Genomic DNA, 26,997 nt, shown 5'->3' with positions numbered 1-26,997 from the left:
AACCCATCCTTGAAGTGAAACACCACATACACACAGTGAGCGCACACACTAGAGGGCAGTGAGCACACTTGCTTGGAGCAGTGGGCAGCCCTATCCACGGCGCTCGGGGAGCAATTGGGGGTTAAGTGTCTTGCTCAAGGACACCTCATTCATGTACTGTTGGCACTGGGGATCGAACCGGAAACCTTCTGGTCACAGGGCCAGTTCCCTAACCCAGCCCACGACTGCCCATTAGAATAATGATGAAGCATAAGTCACACTTTTGCTGCTTTTCAAGTTGTATGGTACAGTATAGTACAGTTCCAAATCCATTATCACTCATTTTGACTTAACATCCACTATCAAGTGAACCTTTAGCTTTATGCCTTTAGTCCTGTTGCTTTTACTTCTGTTTTGCTTAAAAAAGCTTTTTATGTTGCCATTTCTCATCCCCGATTCTGCCCATGTTGCATTATAATCTCTTATTTTTATTTGATTTCTTTCTTGATTAATTGCTTATATTTTGTTGTTTTTTGTTTTGCTGACTCTTATTTACACCTTGATTTAAATTGTAAATGTACACATATTTTTCACGTAATAACTTGCTATGTATATTATTATTATTATTATTATTAGTAGTAGTAGTAGTAGTAGTAGTAGTAGTAGTATTAACAGTAGTTTACGATTTAGCTGTATTATTTGCAATTTGGAACCATTTTGTGTCTGAAGGCTTCAAGAGCAACTTGAGACCACTGGGTTTTTATTCCATTGGTGTCAAGCCCTGCCCACATGCTCATATTCCATAAAGCAAATTGACCTCAAAGTGAATAGTCTTGTATAGACTGTATTGTCAGATATTTCTGTATCAAGATGATCATCTTCTGGGATTGGATCAGCTCAGGCAAGACTGATGTTAGAACAGCATTCAGCGCCATGAAGGAGGAAGAGTGTTCCAAAAAGACCAGAGGCACTGATGGAACATTCTAGTACTGGCACGTTATTCTGTGATGTCACTTTCATTTAGGGTCTTGATCACAACACTGCACTGAAATGTAAGGGGAAACTTCAACATTCTTTTTTTTTTATGTGGATCATTTATTGTGTTAAATCAGATATTTTATAGTCAACAATTTCCTTTTCCCAAGGTGTTGTAAGAAGACTGGCATTAAATGTGCTGCTAGTAAGCTACGTTACCTAAGTACATTAGCAAACTTCAAATTTCATGCTAACTTAACCAAAGCTGAAGCCAGTGTTTTAATTTTCATGTGGAAAAAGAAGCTGGCAGTCATGGTGTTTTCAGTTTTCTTTAACATTTTTCTTTGTCAGATTGTCTAGTTTACAACATACTCATAGATTTTCGAAGATATGTCAGAATGAAATACAAAGGACTTAATTGAAATTTAACTAAAATTATAAGCAAAAAATAGCATTTTTAAAAGGTAATTGTGAAGCCCATTGCGTCTATTTCATTGAATATGCAAATATCTGAAGCGTTACCTACATTTTCAGTTGTTTTTTTGTAATTTCTTCATTCAAAACCTAATTACCACAACTTGTTCAGGTGTTATTCTTTACTAACTTTAAATACATATCTATATAATTGAAATTTCTCAAAGACAATAATAAAACAATAACATGTACAACATAGGATATGCAAAACCACTTTTAGGGAAAATAATGAGTCTGACATCTCTCATCACCCTAATATTTCTACAGTTGTATTGTAAATTAGTGTTCTGTAGTGTGCTATATAATAATGTTTTTAATAGAAATGTTTTATGAAATAGAATAGAATAGAAATATAGATTTATTTATTATTTGACTAAATTCGGCACGGTGGCGTGGTGGGTAGCTCTGTCGCCTCACAGCGAGGAGGGCCTGGGTTCGATTCCCTGGCCGGGCGACCGGGGTCCTCTCTGTGTGGAGTTTGCATGTTCTCCCCGTGTCTGCGTGGGTTTCCTCTGGGTTCTCCGGTTTCCTCCCACAGTCCAAAGACATGCAGTCAGGCCAATTGGACGTGCTAAATTGCCCCTAGGTGTGAGTGTGTGAGTGACTGTCTGTGTCTGTCTGTCTGCCCTGTGATGGACTGGCGACCCATCCAGGGTGTATCCTGCCTTCCGCCCGAAGACTGCTGGGATAGGCTCCAGCACCCCCCCGCGACCCTGACGGAGAAGCGGCTTAGAAAATGGATGGATGGATTGACTAAATTCCAAAACATAGTATTTCTAATAATAAAATGTTATATTGCTGGCTGTTGGCTGTTTGTATTTTCAATGAATGAACATATCCTTCTGTGTTATCAAAAATGCAGTGCTGAAATCAGAATCAGAATACTTTATTGATCCCAGAGGGAAATTGCTGTACTGTGACAGGCTGTACGCATGCACACAAAGATATGATCCCTAGTGTTGTGTTTTTAAGATATATACCGAGTAGGCCTTGTGGAAAAGATTTCTGCCAGCAATTATTCAGTCCTCAGGAAGACTACTTGTGCTGGGTACTGTTGGAGTGAGGTTTTTGTGCTAGCATGCTTGTAATCCAGGGCTGACTGACTTCGAGTCAGACCCAGAATGCTTGGCTCTGGAATACTGCACTGCAGTCGTTTGGCTCTATTACTGTGTGATGACCTCATTGATGTAAGAAACTTTACCATAATGAAAGAAATGTGTTAATACTTTAATTCCATAAGTTGGTATAGTGTGTGGGAGTGTGTTCATAGTGGACTGTGTATGTGTGCCTAACGTGGCCATTATGCATGGACAGGTCTCTTCCTGTGACCTTTGACAGTGTTATATTTGTAGGGACTGACAGTGTGTGTTCTGGATGTGACCCTACCTACTCTAACTACTCCATCCCTCCTTTTTCTGTGTCGCTCTCTCCATTCCTCTGCTCTGGTTCAGTGGTTCTCAGGCCCTGTTGACAGCTAGTTTAACTCTTGTAAAGGCAAGCCACTTGAAGCTGTCTGCCGTCTATAGTTTAACACATAGCCTCTCACTTCCAGGGCTTCTGAGGTCAAGCCTTCTAAATAACACCACACACTCATTCACACACATATACATACAAAAATCCTCCTTTCCAGACAAGTCTTACCACTGGGCTTCCAGATTAAAGTGGAATTCCATACATTTTTTCAAAATTGGTGCATAATTCAATTGTTGAGATATAAAGTCATTTAAAGTGTTTTAATGTGAAATTGTTTATTGTAGAGAAAATTACAGACTGTGGTTTCTTTACAGCAATGATGATAGGAACCAGAGCTCACTCGCTAGATCTACAATGGAAATATAATCATTTAATATCCAGAATATTCAATATATATCATAATATATAGTTTATAGGTGATGTTGTTAATGGTAAATCTGTGTTACAATCTTTTGGGGGGGGGTATTTTTCTTTATAATACAAAAGAGGCCAGTTATGTTTTAGGCCAAAACCTTCCTCATCCAAAACGATCTCAAAAGCTAAACCTGTGTCTGAGGCTTTAAGCAACCTATTTATTCTATTTTATGTCATAACATTCTGTGAGGTATCATTTAGAAACAGTAAAGTCTTCCGTGTTCTTATGTTTACTATTATTACCACTGTGAACAATTCAGATTTTTCATATTTCTTTAGAATGGAGCAATTCATCGTGGACCTTTGTGAATTAATCATGCATTTTGAAAAATTCGTGAATTTCCCTTTAATTCCAATGAAATAACATTGATATTTTTTTTTGTTGTTGCCTAAATAATAAAACTCTCTTAATAAGTGAGATAATAGATCACAAAAGAGTTTTTCTAGAATATATGCCACTACAGTATTGCATATTGTAGAGTAGCTGGTAAGTGAAGAAATTGATCATTGAGGGCTCAGTTTTAGTGTTTCCTCTGCTCCATACTGACCTGCACGCATTGTCCTTGCATGTTTAATGAAGATGGACATGATATATAGGCCAGTTTGGAGCAGGTAAGCAGAAAGTTTATGATTCTCCTGTCTGTCAGAGAAGACTTAAGTCTTAAAAAAAAGACTTTTCTGGGGTTGAGTGAAGGACTACAGCCTCATGTTTTTCTCTTTCAGCCATTTAAGCTATATTTTCATTTGTATTTGTTTGCATGTAGTCCTCAATCATTTCTGGGATACTTTGCATTTATTTAAAATTTATGTATGAGACAGAATCAAACTGGCGGTGGATCCTGGTTTTTGTAACATAGCTTGATTTGCAGTCATAAGCCTGTAGAACATGGGTCCCCAATTACATTTTTTAAGGGCCGCATTCAGGGGTGATAGTGGGAAAAATTCCTGAGCCTGAACTTTTTTTCTCTGCTCGGGAGGTGAGCAGGGTGGGGGTGCTATGTATGCGACACACACTTAACACATAACTTGTTGGCCCCTGGGCGCAGATATATGTCTATGTATAACCCTGAAATCTTCATTACTGTCAAAGAATTTTTGCTTTTGAATTAGTCCCTTCAATAATAGATTGTGTTCAATTTTGTTGAAATACATGAACAACATTCAGACATGAGATAAACAAACCCAATATAAGCCTATATTTCAGAAGCTTGTGCAGATTACCAGAACTCTTGGGACTAGCAGGCCTGTTCAGGAATCCATACCTGTTTTTAACTAGTCACATACCTTATTGCTTCTATAGCATAGGAGACTACAGATACTACAGCCATACCAAGAACGGTCAGCAGGTGGCAATAACAATACTCCAAAGTAAACTAGGAATTGATTAGTAGCCTAACCATTGACTAAATGACATGAACAAGGACACATTCATTTATTTTAAAAATATAATAGCAAATTATGCACCATTTATTTTAAATATTTTGAAACAGTTACAGTGCAACAAACTCATAAATAATACTACAGCCCTAAAATTACTTTTCAGTTCCATTTTCCCCTTAATATAGGCTTAATATAGTTGTGTTCCATGGCCGAGTTTATACGTTTCGCGTTGACAGTGGAAAAAAATTTGCACGTGTATTTCCTGGGATTTCCTACTGAATCTATCAATCTGTTTGGTCAAAGCAAGTCCCGCCCGCCCTGTTTCTGACTGGCTTAATGGCTAGTAGGCTAGGCCTTGGTGTTGGTTACAGTGAAACCTGCGCATGTCAGATCAAGAGAAGTGTCAGATCCTATGGTCAGATCACGAGGCCAGGGGTCGGCAACCCGTGGCTCTTTGATCCCTCAGCTTTTGAAAATAATTAATTTAATTAACGAATATTATTTTTGAGACTTAAACCCCCCCCCCTCGAAATACATTTCCAATTATTTTGATTTTATGGCTCTCTGAGTCAAAAAGGTTGCTGACCCCTGCACTAGGCGAACCTTTTTTTTCTCGCAGACACGTCGGTACGCCGGAATTCCAGCGTGGCGCCTGAAAACTATCAGGCCTGCGCATTTAGCCAACACCACAAAAGCAAGGGCCCGTGCGTTAGTCGCATAATGTTTCATAATTAGGCAGGCTGTACAGTAATTAATTGTTTGTTGTTATAGTGCATGTGTAACAGACGTGACTGGCCAGTCTATTCAGTTCACTAGGGTGACACATGACCGTTAACATGCTCTCTGCGTTGTGTTCTGTGGTCTCTGGTTGGTAGTGAGGCAAGGGAGGGTCGAGGAAAGAAGAGACTGAGGCAACACTGATGCTGGCAGTGGTTATTTACTGGATTCTCCGGTCTGGATCCTGGATCCCAAAAAAACTAAAACAATTTATAGACAATGTGCACAGTGCATCTCTGTCTCATACATGCAGGCTGTGAGCTGACACACTCGTAACCCAGTATGCACGCTGGCCTACAGCTCTCTCACCTCGCGAAACCGCTGACTCAATAGCTCAGTTTACATTTATATAACTAAATGCAATGAGCTTTAGCACAATTATAATACTTTGAGTATAATATTCATATAAACATATATAATATTCACATGTAGTTTTCGCAAACGAGGCAAAATAAAACAATATCAGGTATTTAGCACATACTAGCTAACCAGATACCAGCAATAATAATAGACATGGAAAATATTTTTAAAATTACAATGCTCAACTTTTTTAGGAAAGAACATGAAGTTACAAATGCACACAAAACTGATTTGTTAATGATGCAGTGAAATGCCGTTAGAGCGGGGATAACAGCTGATAGTCTGCTTACCAGACCCTTGTGTTGACCAACCATGGATGGGGCGCCGTCAATGACAGCATACGTGACTTTGCTCATGTCCAAGCCATTTTTTTCAAATAACTGAGTTCCTTAAATATTGCTTCACATGTCTGTCGTGCGCCCATGTTGGAGCAGCAAACAAAGCAGCTCTTCTCGAAAAGCTTTCTCATCAAAAAATTGCACGAACACTGACAGCTGCTCTATGTCCGTCCTATCACAAGCCGAGTCACTCGCCGTGGCTTTCGTCAGACGGGAGAGCAGGGCACACAAGTAGTCCTCCGCTAGAACCTCCACTTTTCTCACTGCAGTACTGTCTGATAATGGTACTTGCTTCAACAAGTCTACGACAGTTTGCTTTGTTTTTTTGTCGTGGCTCAAAACGTCTTCCACCATATCAATCGCACACGTCTTCATCAACTCGGCATCCGTGAAAGGTTTTCTAGCTTTTGCTAAGCTCCACGATACGCGCAGAGATGCTGTCGTTGCGTTTTCTTGTGCAGATGTTGTCTAATGGATGGTAGTAACAGAATGATTGTAGGCAACAATCAAACTTGCAGTCTTTTGTCTTCGACTCTCTGATTTTGCCGGGAAGCTGTCATTGAAATGGCTGTGGCGTGTTTCGAAGTGCCGCTTTATGTTAGCCACCTTGCATACGGCTACAGTATGAGAGCATAGCAAGCAAGTTGGCTTAGCATGAGCACGGTCTGGTAAAATAAAATAAAATTCGTCGGTCCAGACAGAGCTGAACTGTCTATTTTCGTTATCAACTTTGCGTTTTTTAGCACTGGCCATGTTTTTGTGCAAGCAGGACTTACATATGCTGTGTTCCACAGAGGTAGCTCATCAGCCGTTGGCTGTACTGCTCTGCAAGATCGTATTTTAGTAGACTGTAACTGCACAAGCGTAGGTGTTTGGCGGCGGGCTAACAGTTTGAGCCCTGCGGGCCGTGTTAGGCCGCCTATTGTGGAACACTGCTGCAGAATATAGTTGCCTTGCATGGGGTTGTTTGAGTTATCAAGATGCATAAGTTGCAAGATGAATGTTGGCTCATGTAATGTTTTCTGCATTAGGACACATTTTGGGTTCTGTTGACAGTGTGTATGAAGTATGATCATTGTAGGCTCTGACTATGTAAAATAGATTCTGGGTTTAAGGCTTACGGGTGACCAACATATTCAGCTCTCTGCATTTTTTTCTGGAGGGGCAGGAAGAGTGGTAATCTGTAATAATAATATAATAGAGAAGCCAAATGATTGCAATAATGTTTGTAGTTAATCACGCATAATGCATTTTTCTTATTTGGACAAACTTGACCATAAATGGATTTTTTTTTTTCAATTAAAAAAACAATATGCAGTCTCAAAAAAGATACCAAATTGTGACTAGGGTGGTAGCATTCTTGCCACTGTGATGGTACTCTTAAAGATTTTCTGTTTAAAAAACAGTTTAAAAAGCGTTTTTATAGCCATATGAGTGATCATTGTCATTATTTATTTATTATTTAAATAAATTTATATAAAAGTTCGAGAATATTATTAAATATTCTGAATTAAATATTAATATCATTGTCATGTAAAGCCAGGGTTTGCATGAGCCTGAATGTGAAAATCACATGATTTCCATGAGTGAATTAAGCTTTTCATTACCAATGTCCAGTGGGGGCAATGTGAATGTATCATATCATATATCCAGTCAGTGGTCTATCCTCTGTGAATGTAGTAGAGGATCTCCAGGTGAACTGTGGAGAACTTTCCACTGATGATTTTGTCTGCTAAAGACTCCAAAGGTATTGCTTTAAAAAATGCATATATACATACTACATGCAAGCAACAAGGCCTTAGACTAAGACTAAGACTAAGACTTAAACTCAAACTAAGAAATTACATTAACACTGTCAAAAAAGTCACATCTGAAAGCACTTTTTGTTTTATAGAGAATATAAAATATGGTAAACAAAGTAATAGCACAGTTACAAACAATGCAAAAAATTCTGCATAAGTCATTGAAATGCCCTTAAAAGAACATTATCAAGGTACACACACACATACACACACATTTACATTCTATCCTATCAGTGTATGTGTGTTGATGTGTTGTCCCAAGTATGTTGGCATAGACCAAGTCAGTGTCCAATTTAATTAAATATCAAGGTGGGCCTGTATCTTGGTGGGCATGGTGCACTGAGCAAAGCCGCACCTCTTGGCACCTCTTCTGACACTAACGAAGAGACCCTCATGCCACAGCAGTTCTCTCTCTCATAGGCCTGCTCTTTTCTTCAGCCTCCTGCCCAGGAACACTTTGCTCTGCTGCCCAGCTAAGTCCTTTTAAATGAAATGCCTCTCAGACACTAGCTAGGGTGGTGTTCTATGGATTAACAAAGCCTCTGAGTATCCAGGCCTGCTTTTGCAAGGAGCTACTGAGTGTTCCAGAATGGGATGGGTTTTACTGTACAGGATACAGCCATGAGGAATCTGACATTTATCTCCTGGTTATGATGAGATATGTGAAAGCTTGACATAGAGGCACACTGTAGCAAAGCAGTATTGGTCAGCAGGAGTGGGTTGGGGGGGTAGTGTTAAGGTATAAACCTTGTGATATGGATATCATGGTATGCACAAAGGGGCGGCACGGTGGCGTGGTGGGTAGCGCTGTCGCCTCACAGCAAGGAGGGCCTAGGTTCGATTCCCGGCCGGGCAGTCTTCTCTGTGTGGAGTTTGCATGTGGTGTTTGCGTGGGTTTCCTCCAGGTTTTCCAGTTTCCTCCCACAGTCCAAAGACATGCAGTCAGGCCAATTGGACATGCTAAATTGCCCCTAGGTGTGAGTGTGTGAGTGACTGTCTGGTCTGTCTGTCTGTCTGCCCTGCGATGGACTGGCGACCTGTCCAGGGTGTATCCTGCCTTCCGCCCGAAGACTGTTGGGATAGGCTCCAGCACCCCCCAACCCCCCACCCACCCTGCGACCCTGACGGAGAAGCGGCTTAGATAATGGATGGATGGATGGTATGCACAAAAATAGTGAACTGCAGACAGCCCATGGAACAAGTTACACATGAGTTTGAACAGTTAAAATTCACATAAACTCAATAAATGAATACTTTAGACAAAAGGGCTTGAGCCCCACTTGCAGTATTTTCTAAAATTATTCAGTGTAGCCATTTATACTGCCTGTGTGCAGCATGCAGAGCAGTATCAGACATGTGCATAAATCAAGTCTATTGTTTGCTGCTTGACACATGCACCCTGCCACTATAAGGTACTGGCAGAATATTGTGCTTTGTGTGCCACAGTGGTGCAGATTATTACTTTACATTGGTTTCTTTATTGCCTCTTTTGTTGCACTTAATTGCACAAAATAGATAAAACTTTGCTGGTTGTGCAAGACCAACAAGGATGAATCAGCCCATAAAACCCATCTAGCAAATGGGACAGAGCAGTAAACCTATCAAACGTAGAATAGTGATGTTCCTTTGTAAATTATTACAATTGTTAGTTGTATATATTGTATATATTATATATTGTCAGTTGAATAATATTTTATAGACCAACTATAAAGTGCAAAGAGGAATTGAGAACAAGTAAGGATGTAAACAGGATGATGAAAAACTGGTTACATTAAAGGGAACTGAAGAAGCTACTAGGGTGTATGTTAGCATCTACACATAAAAAATGAAAGCTCAGAGATTCAAACTGTCACACAGTTCTTGATTTTATCATGTGAAGAAGGAACAAATAATACTTTTAAAGTGGTTATCATTAAATTATATAATCATTACAGCATTTCTTTTGTTATATTTACCTTTATGCATTTGACCAAAACTTATATCCAGATTTATCCAGATGTTACAGAGGTATTCCGACAATTGTATCATTAGGTGTCTTGCCCAAGGACTCTCAGTGGTGTAGCATGATGTGTTTGCCCAGGTAGGGATTGACCATGAATTGACCATTACCCACTATGCTATACCAACCACAAGATGATAAGGCAAAAATGTGAACAGTGAACCTACATTTGTGTTTTGGACACTCAGGTAAAGAGAGGAGCTGAGCTGTCAACTGATCACCACCTGGTGGTGAGTTGGATCAGGTGGTGGGTTAAGATGCCGGTCAGACCAGGCAAGCCAAAACGTATAGTGAGGGTTTGCTGGGAACGTCTGCCAGAAGAACCTGTCAGATTGATCTTCAACTCACACCTCCGTCAGAACTTTGACCAGATATCGGGGGAGGTGGGGGACATTGACTCAGAATGGGCCATGTTCTGTTCCTCCATTGTTGAAGCGGCTGACTGTAGCTGTGGCCGTAAGGTAGTTGGTGCCTGTCAGGGCAGTAATCCTCGAACCCAGTGGTGGACACCCCAGGTGAGAGATGCCGTCAAGCTGAAGAAGGAATCCTGCTGGGATGAGAATTAGTACCTCCAAATCCGAGACCATGGTTCTCAGGCGGAAAAGGGTGGAGAGCCCTCTCTGGGTCGGGGATAGGCTCTTGCCTCAAGTGGAGGAGTTCAAGTATCTCGGGGTCTTGTTCACGAGTGATGGTACAAGGGAGCGGGAGATTGACAGGCGGATTGGTGCTGGGTCAGCAGTGATGCGGGCTCTTTACCGGTCTGTTGTGATAAAGAAAGAGCTGAGTCATAAGGCATGGCTCTCGATTTACTGGTCGATCTACGTTCCCACCCTCACCTATGGTCATGAGCTTTGGGTAATGACCGAAAGAATAAGATCGCGAATACAAGCGGCCGAAATGAGTTTCCTCCGCAGGGTGTCTGGACTCTCCCTTAGAGATAGGGTGAGAAGTTCGGTCATCCGGGAGGGACTCGGAGTAGAGCCGCTGCTTCTTCACATCGAGAGGAGTCAGCTGAGGTGTTTCGGGCATCTAGTTAGGATGCCTCCTGGATGCCTCCCTCGGGAGGTGTCACAGGCAAGTCCACCTGGGAGGAGACCACGGGGAAGACCCAGGACACGCTGGCGTGACTATATCTTCCAGCTGGCCTGGGAGTGCCTCGGAATCCCCCTTGGAGAGCTAGTGGAAGTGGCTGGGGAAAGGGAGGTCTGGGCCTCATTGCTTAGGATGCTGTAGTTTGGCAATACAATCTGTGCATAATCCAAACCCTATTCTATGTATTACCCTACACTCTCCATGTCCACCTGTCAGCCAGCTATTTTATCTAAGCCTTAATCGGTTCCATTTTTAACAAATGTCCACAAGTTGATCCCAGATACTTTTGTGTTCTTTTTGTTTCCTACCCTAAGGAAGGTTGATAGGGCCTTCTTGTTTTGCTCTCAATCTAAGAAAACCAGATTTCAACGATTTCCGTCACTGAAAGCAATTGCTATGGTTGTTGGAGCACAGCTTTGCAGTATAGAGAAGTGCCATATAGCTGGGAGTCTGTTTTGAGTTTGAAGTTGAAATGTTAGACAGTTTATTTCTAGCAGCTTTGGACCAAAAAGAAGAACCTCTGTTTTGTTAGTTTAGTAAGAGGACGTTACTCAGCATCTAGTGTTTTATGTCTTTTACACAGTCCTCAATCTTATTAAGTTAAAGTTTATTGTCTGGCTTGGTCGATTTATGTAATTGTGTGTCACTAGCGTAGGAGTGAAAATTGATGCTGTGTTTACTGATAATGGTACACAGTTATAGCATATATAATGTGAACAATAGAGCTCCTAAAAGAGAGCATTGAGAGCCTAGATTTGTAAGAACAGATGTTTTGCTGTTTACATTCTCAAACTGATCAGTCAGGTAAGATCTGAACCAGGAAAGAGCTATTCCTGTTACTCCAAGATTTTCTAGCATATCTAGTAAGATAGATTGGTTTATCATATCAAATGCTGCACTAAGATCAAGCAGAACTGCAAATATACAATTATTAGTAATTAGTACTATCTCTGTACTATGATTAGGTGTAAATCCAAACTGAAATTAACAATTTGCACAATTACATTGTGCTTGTAAGTTGGATAATTCCCAACCAGTGTTCCTGACTTCAAATCTAAATGTGTTTCTGCCAATGTTTGTATGGTTGATCATGGAATTGGCTAAGCATTTTCAAAGAACCTACATCACTACTTCAACGCCACTACTACAATAAATTGTGCTTTCTCAGCAAAGTTACCATGCAACGTTAAGTTTGTTTATGTTTGAAAGGATCTGACAGTTTCTGATTGGGAATACCGATTTTGTTGACTCTTCTGGTGCACAATATTGAGTTGTGAGTGACAGCAAGATCCAGTATTTTTATTGTACGTATCTGCCAATGCTTATACTGATGCTGATAAAAAAACAATTATAAAATGTAAAAATTAGGACTACATATACTTGGATAAGTGTTACGGAGGAACTGTAAAATTTATTTCTAAAGGGCTACAAATGCAGTAAATGAATAAGCAGACATTTTAACACAGGAACCTGGTGTTGCCCAAATGTTCTGTTTCTGGAGTGCAATAGATTAAATATCAGTTTTGTATATTTCTCAAATCTAAACATCTGTTCCATGCCAGCACTTTTTTAATTAAAGTCATTTGCCAATAATGAAATGATTCCGATATCATTGTGCCTCCATGTTATTTTACCTGAGCATAAACGCAAGATTTAAAAAAAGCCACTGAAATGTGCAGGGCAGGTAAGGAACCATTATTAAAGAATTAGAAAATTACTAAAATATAAGGCAAAGAAACTTTGGACAGAATAGAACTATAGATGTTATAGGTTGTGATGAACTGCTACGTGGATGTAGTGGCTGTAGTGCATGGCCCACATTCAGTGGACAGTTGGTGACCATGTGTGAAAGGTGCCTTTGAGATGATAAGGATATGGATGCTAGAGAGGCTTCTGTCTAATTACTACCTGTAAAACCATGCTTGATCATGCATATGCACACTTTACATATGCATGCATAGCAGAGACCTGAGCTTTACAGATACTGTGTGTCCATAAAAAAGAAACCTGCAAGGACATTTCGTTGGATAAACTCCAATCTGATCATATTCAGGTGATAGCTGAATATGATCTTCCCTCACCTGTGCAGAACTAACATTTCACGCATACAGACATCTCTCATCTACCTGTCCAGCTGTCTGTCCCCTCCTCCTCATTCTGCCTCCATATTTCCTGTATCTTCATCATTTAACACACAACATGCGCACAGTAGATGGCTATGTGTAATCATACAATGAGAAGGTTCATAATAATTCTGACAGTAATGCAGTGAGTTCATCTAGTGGTGATGAAGGTGGCTGTCATTTTCTCTTTCACAGCTCATCTGGAGCACACTGAAAGGCACAGTTGTGTGGTCGGTGGGGGTTTTCAATTTAAACATCTGTGGCATCTCAGTCACAACTCATTTAGTCTTGTTGAGATTTCAGACATTCTTTTTTCTGATTGAGGGCATTTCAACACTTCAGGTATTGAAACTCAATCACTTCACAGACTTAGATTTACCAACACATTTATTCAGATATTTTTTCATTATTTAACAGGTGCTCTTACAAAAGTGGCAGACAGTAAATGGAACCATGACATATGTACATGGATGTCCAGAGAAAGATGAGAGTTTTCAGCACAGGCTTAATGTAATTGTTAGCTGTTCCAAATGTTAATATATGGCAAGTCATAAAAAGTGTGCAAATCACACACTTAGGTTAAGCTTTAGACTGAAATATTTCATTCATATTGTGTACTGCACAAAAGTCAGAGTGTTCATTTGATTTCCAGTCAAAATGACCACTAAGTAGAAGTATATTTCTTCTTCGCCTCCTTGATAGCTGTCTTCAGTTCCCTCTGAATCCTGCTCACCTCCACTCTGTCTCTAGCTCTGAAGGCCTTCTTCTTCTTGTTGAGGAGAGCTTTAATGTCCTTTGTTACCCATGGCTTGTTGTTTGGGTAATATTTAACATGGTCATGGTTGGGACAGTGGAGTCCACACAGAAGTTAATGTAGTCCGTGATGCACTCTGTGAGCCTGTCAATGTCCTCTCCGTGCATCTCACAGAGTGCTGGCCAATCAGTAGCCTCAAAGCAATCCTGTAGTGCCTCGTAAGACTCTTCACCAGTGGCACATAACAGGGACTGCGCTTCACCAAGTTGTGGTCTGACCTACCCAGAGCGGGGAGAGGGAGCAGCGGTATGCGTACTTAACATTAGTATACAGCAGGTCCAGTGTTCTTTCCTCTCTAGTGGGACAGTCCACATACTGAGTGAAGTGTGGCAGTGCCTTGGCCATAGTGACATGGTTAAAGTCACCCGATATGGTGATAAAGGCACTCGGGTGTTGGGTTTGGAGATGCGCTATAGCTGAATAAATGACGTCACATGCTGACGTCGGGTTGGCAGAGTGGGGGACGTAAACAGTCACGATTATAGCATGTGAGTACTGGCGTGGTAAATAATATGGCCTGAGCCCAACAGCCAACAGCTCAATGTCTGGGCAACAGGCATGTTCCTTGATAGTAATGTGACCAGGTTTACACCAGCAGTTATTAACTAGCACAGCGAGCCCTCCTCCTTTGCGCTTACCACTTGGTGCAGCCCCGGTCGGCCCGAATAGTCTGGAAGCCATCGATGGAAACATTGTCATCCGGGATGTCTGGTGTAGCCAGGTCTCCGAAGAGCACATTAGACTACACTCCCTCTGACTCCTGGCTAATGCTGTTAGCTCGTCCATCTTATTAGCCAGTGACCTCACGTTGCCCATGATGAGAGAGGGGAGGCTTATAGGCTTATATCCCTTCTTCTCCATAAGCCTCCACCGCCTCTCTCTCGCTTTCCCCGTGCGCTGGTTTGTACCTCCTCTGCATTCCCTGTGCGTCCGTCTCCAAAGCTCTTTGGGGATGTTTGTTGTCCTGGTCGCCATGCCGACCGGCTTCAGCATGATCAGCTGATCCCGGGTGTAAACAAAGCAGCCATGCTGCATTGCCGTGGCGGACCAGGAGAGTAAGCGAAAGAAGCACTTTCACGGTGAAAAAACAGACCAAGACTCTCTCTACTGAGATGTTTCATGCATGTTTCGAGAGGGCACAGCTTACCTAAGTTGCCTCGTCAAATAAATAAACTATTAAAAAGATAAATAAAAGTTAAGAAGATAAATAAAAGAACATGAACAGGAGCTACCGTAACAGGCAGCATGCACACACGCGCAAAGTTTCCAAAAAAATTTCTAATTGTTTTTGGAAATCATGGACGTTGTGTCCAAAGAGGAAAAGGACTCTCCGGATTATTATCAGTGCAAAGTTCAAAAGCCAGCATCTCTAGCTGGGGGTGTGATAGTGCCCAGGGCATAGGTAACTTGCACATCTGTGAAGGCACCATTAATGCTGAAAGGTACATAAGATTTTGGAGCAACATATGCTGCCATCCAAGCAACGTCTTTTTCAGGGACGTCCTTGCTTATTTCAGCAAGACAATGCCAAGCCACATTCTGCACGTGTTACAACAGCGTGGCTTCATAATAAAAGATCCACCTCACAGGAGTGGCATATCAAGATGTTGATTAGACAGCATGATTATTGCACAGGTGTCCCTCAGGCTGGCCACAAAAAAGTCCACTCTAAAATGTGCAGTTTTATCACACAGCACAATGCCACAAATGTCGCAAGTTTTGAGGGAGTGAGCAATTTGCATGCTGACTGCAGGAATGTCCAGCAGAGCTGTAGCCCGTGAATTGAATATTCATTTCTCTACCATAAGCCATCTCCAAAGGCGTTTCAGAGAATTTGGCAGTACATCCAACCGGCCTCACAACCGCAGACCAAGTGTAACACCAGCTCAGGACCGCCACATTCAGCATCTTCACCTCTTGCACCTGCTGCAATAATCAGTTTGCATAACCAAAGAATTTCTGCACAAACTGTCAGAAACCATCTCAGGGAAGCTCATCTGTATGCTCGTCGTCCTCATCGGGGTCTCCACCTGACTACAGTCCGTCGTCATAACCGACTTGAGTGAGCAAATGCTCACATTCGATGGTGTCTGGCAAGTTGGAGAGGTGTTCTCTTCACAGATGAATCCCAGTTTTCACTGTACAAGGCAGATGGCAGACTGCGTGCACGGCCTCATGTGGGTGAGCGGTTTGCTGATGTCAGTGTTGTGAATCGAGTGGCCCATGGTGGCAGTGGGGTTATGGTGTGGGCAGACGTATGTTATGGACAATGAAACAGTTGCATTTTATTGATGGTATTTTGAAAGCACAGAGATACCGTGATGAGATCTTGAGGCCCATTGTTGTGCCATTCATCCACTACCATCACCTCGTGTTGCAGCATGATAATACACAGCCCATGTTGCAAGGATCTGGGAGATGTGTTGCACTGCGTGAGGCAAATGGTCACACCAGATACTGACTGGTACAGTAAAACTGCACATTTTAAAGTGGCCTTTTATTGTGGCCAGCCTAAGGAACACCTGTGCAATAATCATGTCGTCTAATCAGCATCTTGACATGCCGCACCTGTGAGGTGGATGGATTATCTCAGCAAAGGAGAAGTGCTCACTAACACGGATTTAGACACATTTGTGAACAATATTTAAGAGAAAATGGCCTTGCCTTTTGTGTACATAGAAAAAGTCTTACATCTTTGAGTTCAGCTCATGAAAAATGGGAGCAAAAATAAAAGTGTTGCGTTTAGATTTTTGGCCAGTGTATAGAAAAATGGCTGGGGTTTGGTTTGGACGAGATGACTGGAAATGCTCAAAGTTGAATCTTTAAGCATTTAATAAAGATGCTGCTCTCTTTCTCCTCCTGTCTTTTTAAATCCTCAGGACCTTAATGCCATTGTATGATTCTGACTCTGGTCTTCTTGTAGTGTCAGGAAAGGTGAGTTTTAGTTTTGTTTCAGCATTTCTTTTATAATATTTTTGAATGGCATCAAAACAAAAATTCTAATCAGTTACTTTACAGGGCCCTCTGGCCCAAAGTTTTATCATACACTTCTATAACCTAACAATAGCTCAACCAGTTTACACTGAAGTCTGTGTAGTTACTCAATAATAAGGCTTAGTATGTAATAAGCCTGAAATTTTAAGGGGATAATCTTTGCCCCAAGGTGCCTATACAACTGCAAATTTTTATCCATATCTTAATTTTTGTTTAATCAGGGAGACAGTGTTCTTGACTGCTTTGAGGTGACCACAAGTGAGCCATTCCTTTCTCAAGGTGAGACTTTTTTGAAAGAATCCAGTGTGTTTTTTAAATCATGCTCATTTGTACGGAGAGTAAAATGATAGGTCATGTAAAATATGAAGTATATTAAAGAGGCTGCTGTTCAGCCATTTCTGCTGTGTCTCTGCTTTGCAGTAAGTCATTGCTTGAGTGATGCTTCTACACGTGGCATTGCCTTGGTGCCTAAACATGTGTTGAACGTGGGCTGTTGTGAAGTGCTGCGTGTCCTGCAGCTGACAGAGAACTTCATCATCCCCATCAGTTACCAAGTGCCCCGCAAGGTAAGCTCCAGACACTCTTCAAAACTGGTCCTGCTGATGCTGGGAGGTCTTGTCACATACACCAAAAAATAGCAGTGCTCAGTACAGTGTTTCATATCCACAAAAACACAGTTGCCGAATGGCAAGCATTTATACAATGATGGCAACTGTGGCAATTGTACAAAGACAGTAACAGTACCATTCTCCAAGAAGACTCTGAAAATAAGTTCTTCTCTTGTAATAGCTCTTCTATGTAATAGCAAGTAGTTTTGTAACATTTTATGTTAGGGAGTGAAGAAGAACATTTTATGAATAGGGAGTGAAGAAAATAACAGTAAAACATAACCTTGTTTGTGTATCAATTAGTTAGTTGTAAGGATACACTATATGTCCAAGAGCTTTTAAACAGCTGCTCTTTCAACATTTCTTCCAAAATCCAAAAGGTATTAAAAAGGAGTTTGTCCCCTCTTTACTGCAGTAACCGCCACTACTCTTATTGGAAGGCTTTATACTAGATCTTGCTATGAGGATGTGATTGTATTCAGCCACACGCACACTGGCAATGCCTTTTGCCAGTAGGTGCAACTTACTGTGGTAGAATTCACCATTCAGAAGGGGTGTCTGTCCTGTAGTTGATGGATAAAAGCATTTTTGTTGAGAACGTGCTGGTTGTCAGTCACACAAGTCAGTCACACAACAAAATGTTACTGCCTTTTAATTGTGATTTAGCTACTTCAGAGTGAGAGTCCTTTCAAGTAGGGTTTCTATTATTTGTATTTGCCGCTGAATGGAAATCCTGGAAAGTGAAAGGCTTTGTTACTAGACACATTCTTGGTGACCAAGTATCTGCATGTGGTTGGCAGGCAGGGCAGGATTTTCATGCTGACCTGTACCCAGACACATTGGGCCACACACCAGCTGTGACAGCAGAAGAGTGGTGGCAGGGAGCAAACAAGCAGGTACAGGTGGTTGTGCTGTTCTGCTCAACTCTGAAATTATTTTTAGTACAACTGGCTTTTATATAAACTATTTGATCAGTAACCCACTTCAGTTTCAGTCAATAGCCAATGTTTAGGCCATTGTTTTTTCGTACCTTTCTCTTTGATGATAGGTAGAAAGAGTCACCCTCCACCCAGACAAGAGGCCAAAGGGCAAAGTTCAGCCAGCTTCAGCAATGGCACTACCTCGTGGAAAGATTAAAGAGGTTAGTGCAAAAGGAGAAGCAGGTGTGCACCAGTTTCCTCAGTTTCATCTCTGAACTTTTTCATCACTGAATCTCTCTCTCTCTCTCTCTCTCTCTCTCTCTCTCTCTCTCTCTCCCTATCACTCTCAGGAACCCTCTACCTCCAGCAGTCCCTTAAGTACCCCCAGCAGTAGTGCTGCTCCATCCCGCTCCCCTTCCTCCACCAGTGGCCTGTCCTCTGGCTTCCTGCCCAGTCCTAGCCAGAGCTCCCGTGCCATTCAGAGCATGCTGGGTAACTTTCCCCAAGACTTAACTCCAAGATTAGCACAATTCTAGCAGTTTTTGAAGCTGGTTAGTTTTGTCAAACCAATGTTATGCTCCCCCATCCCATCTCTTTGCAGGACCAAGTTCTAAGTTCCGTCACATCCAAGGGACTGTCCTGCACCGTGCCACCCACATCACCAACCTGCGTGGGATGAGTCTGACCACGCCTGGCGAGTGTGATGGTTTCTGTGCCAATGCACAGCGTGTGGCTGTGCCCCTAGCAATTGCCGGAGGGCAGATCGCTGTGCTTGAGGTGCTGTGCTTCTTTCACATTTCTCTTTTTCAATAATACTTAAGCTTTTTACAGCTTTCATCACTGAAAAACTACCTCTGTGAATGCTTTGCAATTTAAATATAAAGAATTTCATGTCATTGAAGAAAGTGTTTTGTGAGGAAAACAAAGATTTTTTATGGAATATGGAATTTTATTTGAAGGCATCTGGTTTACAGTACAATTCCAAAATGGCAAAACATTAGGTTTTAATGGTCTTCTTAACAACAAACCATTAAAGAAACAGATAAAGTAACTTAGTTTTAAGTCTTGTAGGTGAACTTGCAGACAACCCCTCACTGATGGCTTCAAACGTTTGAAAAACATTACCAAACTAGTTGGTATTTGACGTGAGATAGAATTGTCTATAGGCTTTAAATCCCGACTCTGATAAGGCCAAAATCATAAATAAAACCATTACATTTTGGCCTTTCTTTTTTGTGTATAACAAATAAAAATGTGACTAATTTATAAATTTGTCTCACATGTAGCTTTCTCAACCAGGGAAGCTGCCAGATACTGCTCTGCCAACCATTCAGAACTCAGTCAACGTGGCTGACCTCTGCTGGGACCCCTTTGACTTCCATAAGCTGGTTGTTGGTAAATTGTCCTTGGTCATGTAATTTTATAATCTGAATGATTTGATCTTAAAAAAATTTCAGAATTTAAAAAAATAATCTAAATATTAAAACTGTATAGTTGCAGATGTTTGTCATGTGAAGTCCATTCAAAACTATTACAGCCAAACTCAGATGCAATGTTCTGAATGATTTTAGTTGTGAATTCCAGCGGAAAAACTATACTGATGTAAAATTTATTTATATCAATAAAGATGTTATACTGCTTTACTTCTGCAATAAGATTTATCATTTCCTAACGTCCTTAAAGTGTTAACCCACTACATCTCTTGACAGCTGGTGATGATGCAAAGATCCGTGTGTGGATGGTTCCAGAAGGTGGACTGTTGGAGACGCTGACTGAACCAAGGTGCATTCTGCAGGGTAAGAAAACAACAGTGCTTTTTTATCTAGAATAGAATCCCATTTATTTGTTTGATTTCATGAACTCTGTGATCTTTGCACAATCACAGGACACACTGAGAAAATCTATTCCATCAAGTTCCACCCCCACGCATCAGGTCTGCTGGTTTCCTCCTCATATGACATGACAGTTCGACTGTGGGACCTGGACACTGGAAATGAGGTCAGAAAATTAAGTGGACACCAAGACCAAGTAAGTTTTAAGTTATTCCTGTCTACATTTCCCTGTCTGTCTTCTACTGGTACCAGTTTCACATCAAATGCAAAAACAAAGCAGTTAAACTGCTGTGCCATTTTACATCACATCACATAGCTTCTACATGTGATCTCTATAACTTAATCAGGATTTATATAGTCACTGCTACAGAATCAGGCCTTTTTTTGAAGAATGTTTCTCAGGTTTTCTAGAAAATAACAGCCACAAAAGCCATTTTCCAAAAATGCAAGAAATGTTGCAAAAATGCATAAACATGCAAGTAAGGAATTCGGTAAGAATTAGCATAGTGAATCTCTTTCATTGCATTAAATTAAAACTTGATTTGGTGTACCTCTGATAGAACAACTTTAAATTCATTCTGTGCCATATCCATTTAAAACTAATGCCACTCCTGCATGAACATGTTTCACATACTCTCTCAGGTTGGATATACAACCTCTATAATTGTGTATTTCCATTGACAATCCTCTTAATGGTAGCTGACTGGAAGTGATTGGAAATCACGTTATGCTACGTTCTGTGTGGAACACAAGCCATCTGGTACCAAAAAGACATGATGTATATCATTTTCCTCACAGATTTTTGGGATGGCTTGGAGTCCCAATGGCAAGTTCCTGGCTACAGTGTGTAAAGATGGGAAAGTGCGTTTGTATGACCCCCGCAAGTCTGCTGAGCCCATTCAGGCAAGTATAGCCACGGAGACCCTCAGTTAAGGCCAACATTATACATAAGGGGCAGTCTCTTCCTCTCCTTCTCTGTACCCACAGGAAGGCCCAGGGCCTGAAGGCCACAGAGGTGGGCGTTTAGTCTGGGTGTGCAATGGACAGTACCTGTTGGTTTCAGGGTTTGACTGGTAAGCAAGACATCTCAAAAGACAGCATGTTTCTTACACAACAGAGATTGTTCCATTTCACCGTTGCTTGGCATAGCACATGCCAGTCGTTATGCTGACTATTTCTTTCTTGGCTTTTCCCTGCAGTCGTAGTGAGAGACAGCTTTACCTATACTCTTGTGAGTCTTTGGCCTCTGGAGCTGTGGCTACTGCTCCAACTGATGTCTCACCTTCGACTCTCATCCCATTCTATGACTCCGACACCAGTGTCCTCATCCTCACAGGGAAGGTACAAGTTCAACACATAGGAATGTGTCTGTTTATCTTTGCTAATGTTTTGTGTGAGGAATTCAAATCTGTTTTTAGATTTTTTGCAATGGAAATTTAAAGAAAATGTTAAATTAAGTATAAGAAAGTGTAATTGCTTAGTAAATCAACAGTAGTTGATTTTCTGCTGTATTTCGTTTCTGGAAGATCTCTTTAGTAGTCAACAACAATACTAGGAGTCTCCGTCTGTACTACTCCATGTTTAAATTCTCTTGATGAAATTGCTCGTCATGCTTGCCATTGGCAGTGCCCAGATTTGCAGGGAAGAAATTCAGACAGAAGTCAAAAAAATCCTCCTACCTAACATCCTACCAACCCACTCAGAGTGAGCGAGGCCAATTATGTTCTCTTAGAGACCCGGCTACGGTTAGCTGTAGCATCACCAGGGATTGAACTTGCCAACGTTTAGACAGTTGCGCCACTCCAGAGCCCCCAAGACAATGCATTTTTTAAGGACAATACACCCCATAGATCTGTAATATGTCAGTGGCTCACTTGCTATGTTGTGGCTGTTTTTTTGATTTTCCATGATATTCTCATGTTACCAACCCAGCCAGAGAGAGCAAGGCCAATCGTGCTCTCTTGGACACCCGGCTACAGATGGCTGTAGCATCACTAGGGATTGAACTTGTGATCCTGATGATAGGGCCAATGCTTAGACAGTTGCGCCACTCTGGAGCCCCCAAGACAATGCATTTTAATGGCATTACACCCCATAGCTCTGTAATATGTCGATAGCTCACTTGCTATGTTGTGGCTGTTTTTTACTTCATGATTTTCCATGATAATCTCATGCTGCTTTTTCTGCTTGATTAAATTTGTTTTTAACAAAATCACAACTGACTGCATATTTGAATGCAAGAATGTGTATAAAAGTTGTTTATGTGAAAAAAAGGTGTTTACATTAGTGATATGAAGAAATTCAGTTAAGTTTTTACATTACAACAATGTTAACATCATTTTACACATTCATTTTGTAACTTATCTAGCTTCTTTTTCTTTTAGGGTGACACACGAGTGTACATCTTTGAAATCATGTCAGAAGCCCCTTATTTTACAGAGTGCAGCAGCTTCCACTCTTCTGAGCCACATAAGGTACCATACATGCTCCATCATGTCTCTCGGTCTTAGTTTAGTTGTCCAATTTCCCTAAAACAGTTCTCCTGTGTATGATCAGGGTTTGTGCTTCTTAACGAAGACTGAGTGTGATGTGCGTGATGTAGAGATAGCCAGGGCCATCCGGCTTGGTAAAACCACCATCGAGCCTGTGGCCTTCAAAGTTCCCCGTGTCCGAGTGAGTGACCTTCCCTTTATTTTATGTTAAATCAGTATAGCATTGCAATCTAGTCTCAGCAGACAGTGAACACAATATTAGGAAGGAGCAGTCTCTGTCCAAAATGTTCATATAATTGTGCTCATTTTCCATAGATTTTGACTGATGCACTATCAAAAAAATAGTTGTTGCAAAGCTAAATAATTTTTTTCATGGTTATTGTGCACAGAAAGAGTTCTTCCAGGATGATGTGTTCCCAGAGACAGCAGTGTGGTGGGAGCCAGCTTTGACTGCCTCTGCCTGGCTCTTAGGAACTGACGCTCAGCACCGCAAAATCAGCTTGAAGCCCAAAGACATGACCCCTGGTACTGAATCACAGCATGTTCAGATACCGCAAGCTCAACATATATTGAGTGTTCTCTGTTGCCGAACTTTGTATTGCTGTTTTTTCAGTGAGTTTGGCTCCTAAGGAGGCTCCAGTGAGGAAGTACCTGCCCTCCTCTGTGTACCTTGAGGAGAAGACAGACGAACAGAAAAAAGAAGAAGTTTGTATCAAGAGCTATGTAATAAATCGTTAGGATTACACTTTGTTAGAATTCCTGTCACACCTGCATTTGTGTGTGTTTGTTGCAGCTTTTGAGTGCCATGGTGGCAAAGCTTGGGAACAGAGAAGACCCACTGCCACAGGAGTTATTTGAGGGAGTGGATGAAGATGAATGGGTGAGATTGGAACTTTATTTATGCCTAAAATTTTGGAACCTAAATACAGCTTGATATTTTTGTCTGAGCCTATTGCTGTTTGAGTTCAATTACCACATAGTGACAATAATAGCCATACATTAGATCATGAAGAAATCATGTTCTAAAAAAATTATTGATTTGATAAAATCTGCTTTACTTAATTGTTTTGCCCAATTTTCTCACCAATTTTCTCACCAAGTCATTGCCAATTCCACCCACAAGCTGTGAGAGTGAAGGCCTAGCATGTGCTTCTTCGAAGACACGTGAAGTGCCACTGTATCTTTTCGAACTGTTGCTGACGCAACGTCATTGGACAGATCAACATTCCTGAATGAGAACACTGACAATCCTGTTGGAGAAAAAAAAAGAAAAAAAAACTAAAGCAGGGACAGATGCAGGTTGAATATGTTAAAAGTGTAAGGCTGGCTGAGAGAACCTGACCCGAGCCTGACACGTATTTGAAAAGAACCTCCAAACTTAATTAACTTAATTAAACGCAACATGAGCAGTCAGATCCTTTCAGATTCAGGCAAATGTTTTAAGTTCTAGGTCACCCTCTTAAACTATTTAGGAAAATTCTAAAATTAGAAATATCTAAGATTTGGATGAATAAATAATGAATTATTGCACTGTGTGTGCGCGTGTGTGTGTGTCTCTTTGTTTTTCATTGCACTTTCAGGATGACTAGTGGAAATCTTTGCCTTATGGATGAGCCAGGAAGCCAGCAATAGGGAGACAAACAAGAATCCTGCTGTACTTTGTGCCATTCCTGAGTGGCAGTCTAAAAGCCACACTCTCACTCCAACATTCTAATCCAATTAACCAACACTTCCAACTCCTCTTTGTCTACATTAAGTCTCCATGCTTGACAAGACAGGCTGTGATCTCTCAGTGATATTCTTCTTTGGCTAAATGTGTATTTATTACATGTCTGTGCTTAGTGATCATAAGATTAGCTACATACAGACTTGCTAATGTCAGAGATTGCATGGCTGCCCAAACAACCAGATTTATCTTCACCCCAACTGCAAAGTTGACAAAACTGCAAAACTCTTAGTTTATATATTGATCAGCATGAATTTTATACTGTAAATCATATCTGTTATAAGCAGTTTTTCTATGCATAAATACAAGTAACTCTTCTGATTTTTTTTTTTGGTGGAGATCAGTAAATGTTTGATTATTGAAATGTATGTTCCAATTTTTATTGATTGTACTGCATAGCTGTAACGTGTATCATAGTGTTGGGGATACCTAGAGGCCTCCTTTTCAGTATTCCAGTAAACTAGAATCTCCATACCTCAAGCAAATATATAAAACCTTTTGGAAGATCATCCATTCCTATTAAATTGTAAGTACTCTCAATAACTCAGTCAACTTCTTTAGCAGTATTATTAGCAATCAATGCAGCTGCCAAGATCATCTTTCCATCCAGGTCTACTACTTAAGACAGTATTCGTAAATGTTTACTTTAGGCAGAAGAAGAATCATAACTTTACATGTTTGAACACTTTTCAGTGTATTTTTCACTGATGTGAGCCACACTTAGACAATAGTACTGGATGTGTATACGTTAATGCATATGTAACTGAGTGTTCTTTGGGATGTCTCAAAACTTTTGTTTGATATTAGCTCACATTGTTATACTTCAGAGGAAGTAACATTGCCTTATGCTCTCCTTTCAACTGAATGTCACGTGGGAATGTTGCCCTGCAATAAAACATTTTTGCAAGTGTGGCGAAGTGAAGTCTTGCATCTGAAATGTTCAGAGTACTAATCAAAGCTAGAAGTAGCAGTTAGTACCTAAATTGTACCACTAGTCGTGGCTCAGCGTACCCCAATTAAAATAAAATCTATATTCACTTAAAATAATTAGAATAAATACTTCCATATACACTCACCGTTCACTTTATTTAGCTAGTAAAAGGTTGGACCCCCTTTTGCCTTTAGAACTGCCTTAATTCTTCATGGCATACTTTCAACAAGGTGTTGGAAACATTCCTCAGAGATTTTGGTCCATATTGAGATGATAGCATCATGCAGTTGCTGCAGATTTGTAAGCCGCACATCTATCCCATTCCACCACATCCCAAAGGTGCTCTACTGGATTGAGATCTGGTGACTGTGGAAGCCACTGTAGTACAGTGAACTCATTGTCATGTTCAAGAAACAAGTTTGAGATGATATGAGCTTTGTGACATGGTGCATTACCCTGATGGAAGTGGCCATCAGAAGGTGGGTACACTGTGGTCACATAAAGGGATGGACATGGTCAGCAACAATACTCAGGTAGGCTGCAGCATTTAAACAATGCTCGAGTAGTACTAAGGGGCCCAAAGTGTGCTAAGAAAATATCCCCCTCACTGTTAAACCATCACCACCAGCCTGAACCGTTGATACAACGCAGGATCCATGCTTTCATGTTGTTTACGCCAAAATCTGACCCTACCATCTGAATATCGCAGCTGAAGTCGCGACTCATCAGACCAGGCAACATTTTCCCAATCTTCTATTGTCCAATTTCGGTGAGGCCATGCAAATTGTAGTCTCAGTTTCCTGTTCTTAGCTGACAGAAGTGGCACCCAGTGTGGTCTTCTGTTGCTTTAGCCTTCTTCAAGGTTCGATGTGTTGAGTCTTCAGAGATGGTATTCTGCATTCCTTGGTTGTAACAAGTGGTTACTGTTGCCTTTCCATCATCTCAAACCAGTCTGCCCATTCTCTTCTGACCTCTCACATCAACAAGGCATTTTTGTCCACACAACTGCCGCTCACTGGATATTTTCTCTTTTTCAGACCATTTTTTGTAAACCCTAGAGATGGTTGTGCGTGAAAAACCCAGTAGATCGGCAGTCTCGGAAATACCCAGACCAGCCCGTCTGGCACCAAAAACCATGCCACGTTGAAAGTCACTTAAATCACCTTTCTTTCTCATTCTGATGCTCGGTTTGCACTTCAACAAGTTGTCTTGACCACCTCTCCATGCCTAAATGCATTGAGTTGCAACCATGTGATTGGGTGATTAGCTATTTGTGTTAAAAAGCAATTGTACCTAATAAAGTAGCTGGTGAGTGTATGTTGTAACGTGGTAATATTGCAGAATTTTCATTATGCCAAGAAATTAGGGGCTTAGCCCCATATAAAGATCTGAGAAGAGCAACTAATCAAGGAAGTCTATTCAGTCTGCTGCAATGCTGGACCATGCGGCGGTGACTAAAGCAGCATAGACCAGCTTAGAACAGCATGATGGACT

At 41.0% G+C, this 26,997-nt stretch overlaps 1 protein-coding gene across 1 annotated transcript in view; it reads left to right on the top strand.

Moving 5' to 3' along the window:
• The window catches only part of coro7 (coronin 7), a 164,819-nt gene extending 139,330 nt beyond the window's left edge, over nt 1-25,489 (top strand). Inside the window, exons 10-28 of the mRNA XM_017705429.2 lie at nt 16,880-16,934; nt 17,216-17,273; nt 17,415-17,560; nt 18,403-18,498; nt 18,651-18,743; nt 18,873-19,014; nt 19,124-19,299; nt 19,809-19,917; nt 20,232-20,318; nt 20,408-20,550; nt 21,153-21,257; nt 21,342-21,427; nt 21,554-21,695; nt 22,739-22,828; nt 22,911-23,027; nt 23,236-23,371; nt 23,460-23,551; nt 23,640-23,726; nt 24,427-25,489. Of these exons, the coding sequence (XP_017560918.1) occupies nt 16,880-16,934; nt 17,216-17,273; nt 17,415-17,560; nt 18,403-18,498; nt 18,651-18,743; nt 18,873-19,014; nt 19,124-19,299; nt 19,809-19,917; nt 20,232-20,318; nt 20,408-20,550; nt 21,153-21,257; nt 21,342-21,427; nt 21,554-21,695; nt 22,739-22,828; nt 22,911-23,027; nt 23,236-23,371; nt 23,460-23,551; nt 23,640-23,726; nt 24,427-24,435 (1,969 nt within the window). The 3' untranslated portion in view covers nt 24,436-25,489. The remainder of the gene's footprint in view (nt 1-16,879; nt 16,935-17,215; nt 17,274-17,414; nt 17,561-18,402; nt 18,499-18,650; nt 18,744-18,872; nt 19,015-19,123; nt 19,300-19,808; nt 19,918-20,231; nt 20,319-20,407; nt 20,551-21,152; nt 21,258-21,341; nt 21,428-21,553; nt 21,696-22,738; nt 22,829-22,910; nt 23,028-23,235; nt 23,372-23,459; nt 23,552-23,639; nt 23,727-24,426) is intronic.
• The last annotated feature ends 1,508 nt before the right edge of the window (nt 25,490-26,997 follow it).

This window comes from Pygocentrus nattereri, chromosome 14, assembly GCF_015220715.1.
Source record: "Pygocentrus nattereri isolate fPygNat1 chromosome 14, fPygNat1.pri, whole genome shotgun sequence".
NCBI lineage: Eukaryota > Metazoa > Chordata > Actinopteri > Characiformes > Serrasalmidae > Pygocentrus > Pygocentrus nattereri.
This window is presented reverse-complemented; position numbering and strand designations above follow the sequence as displayed.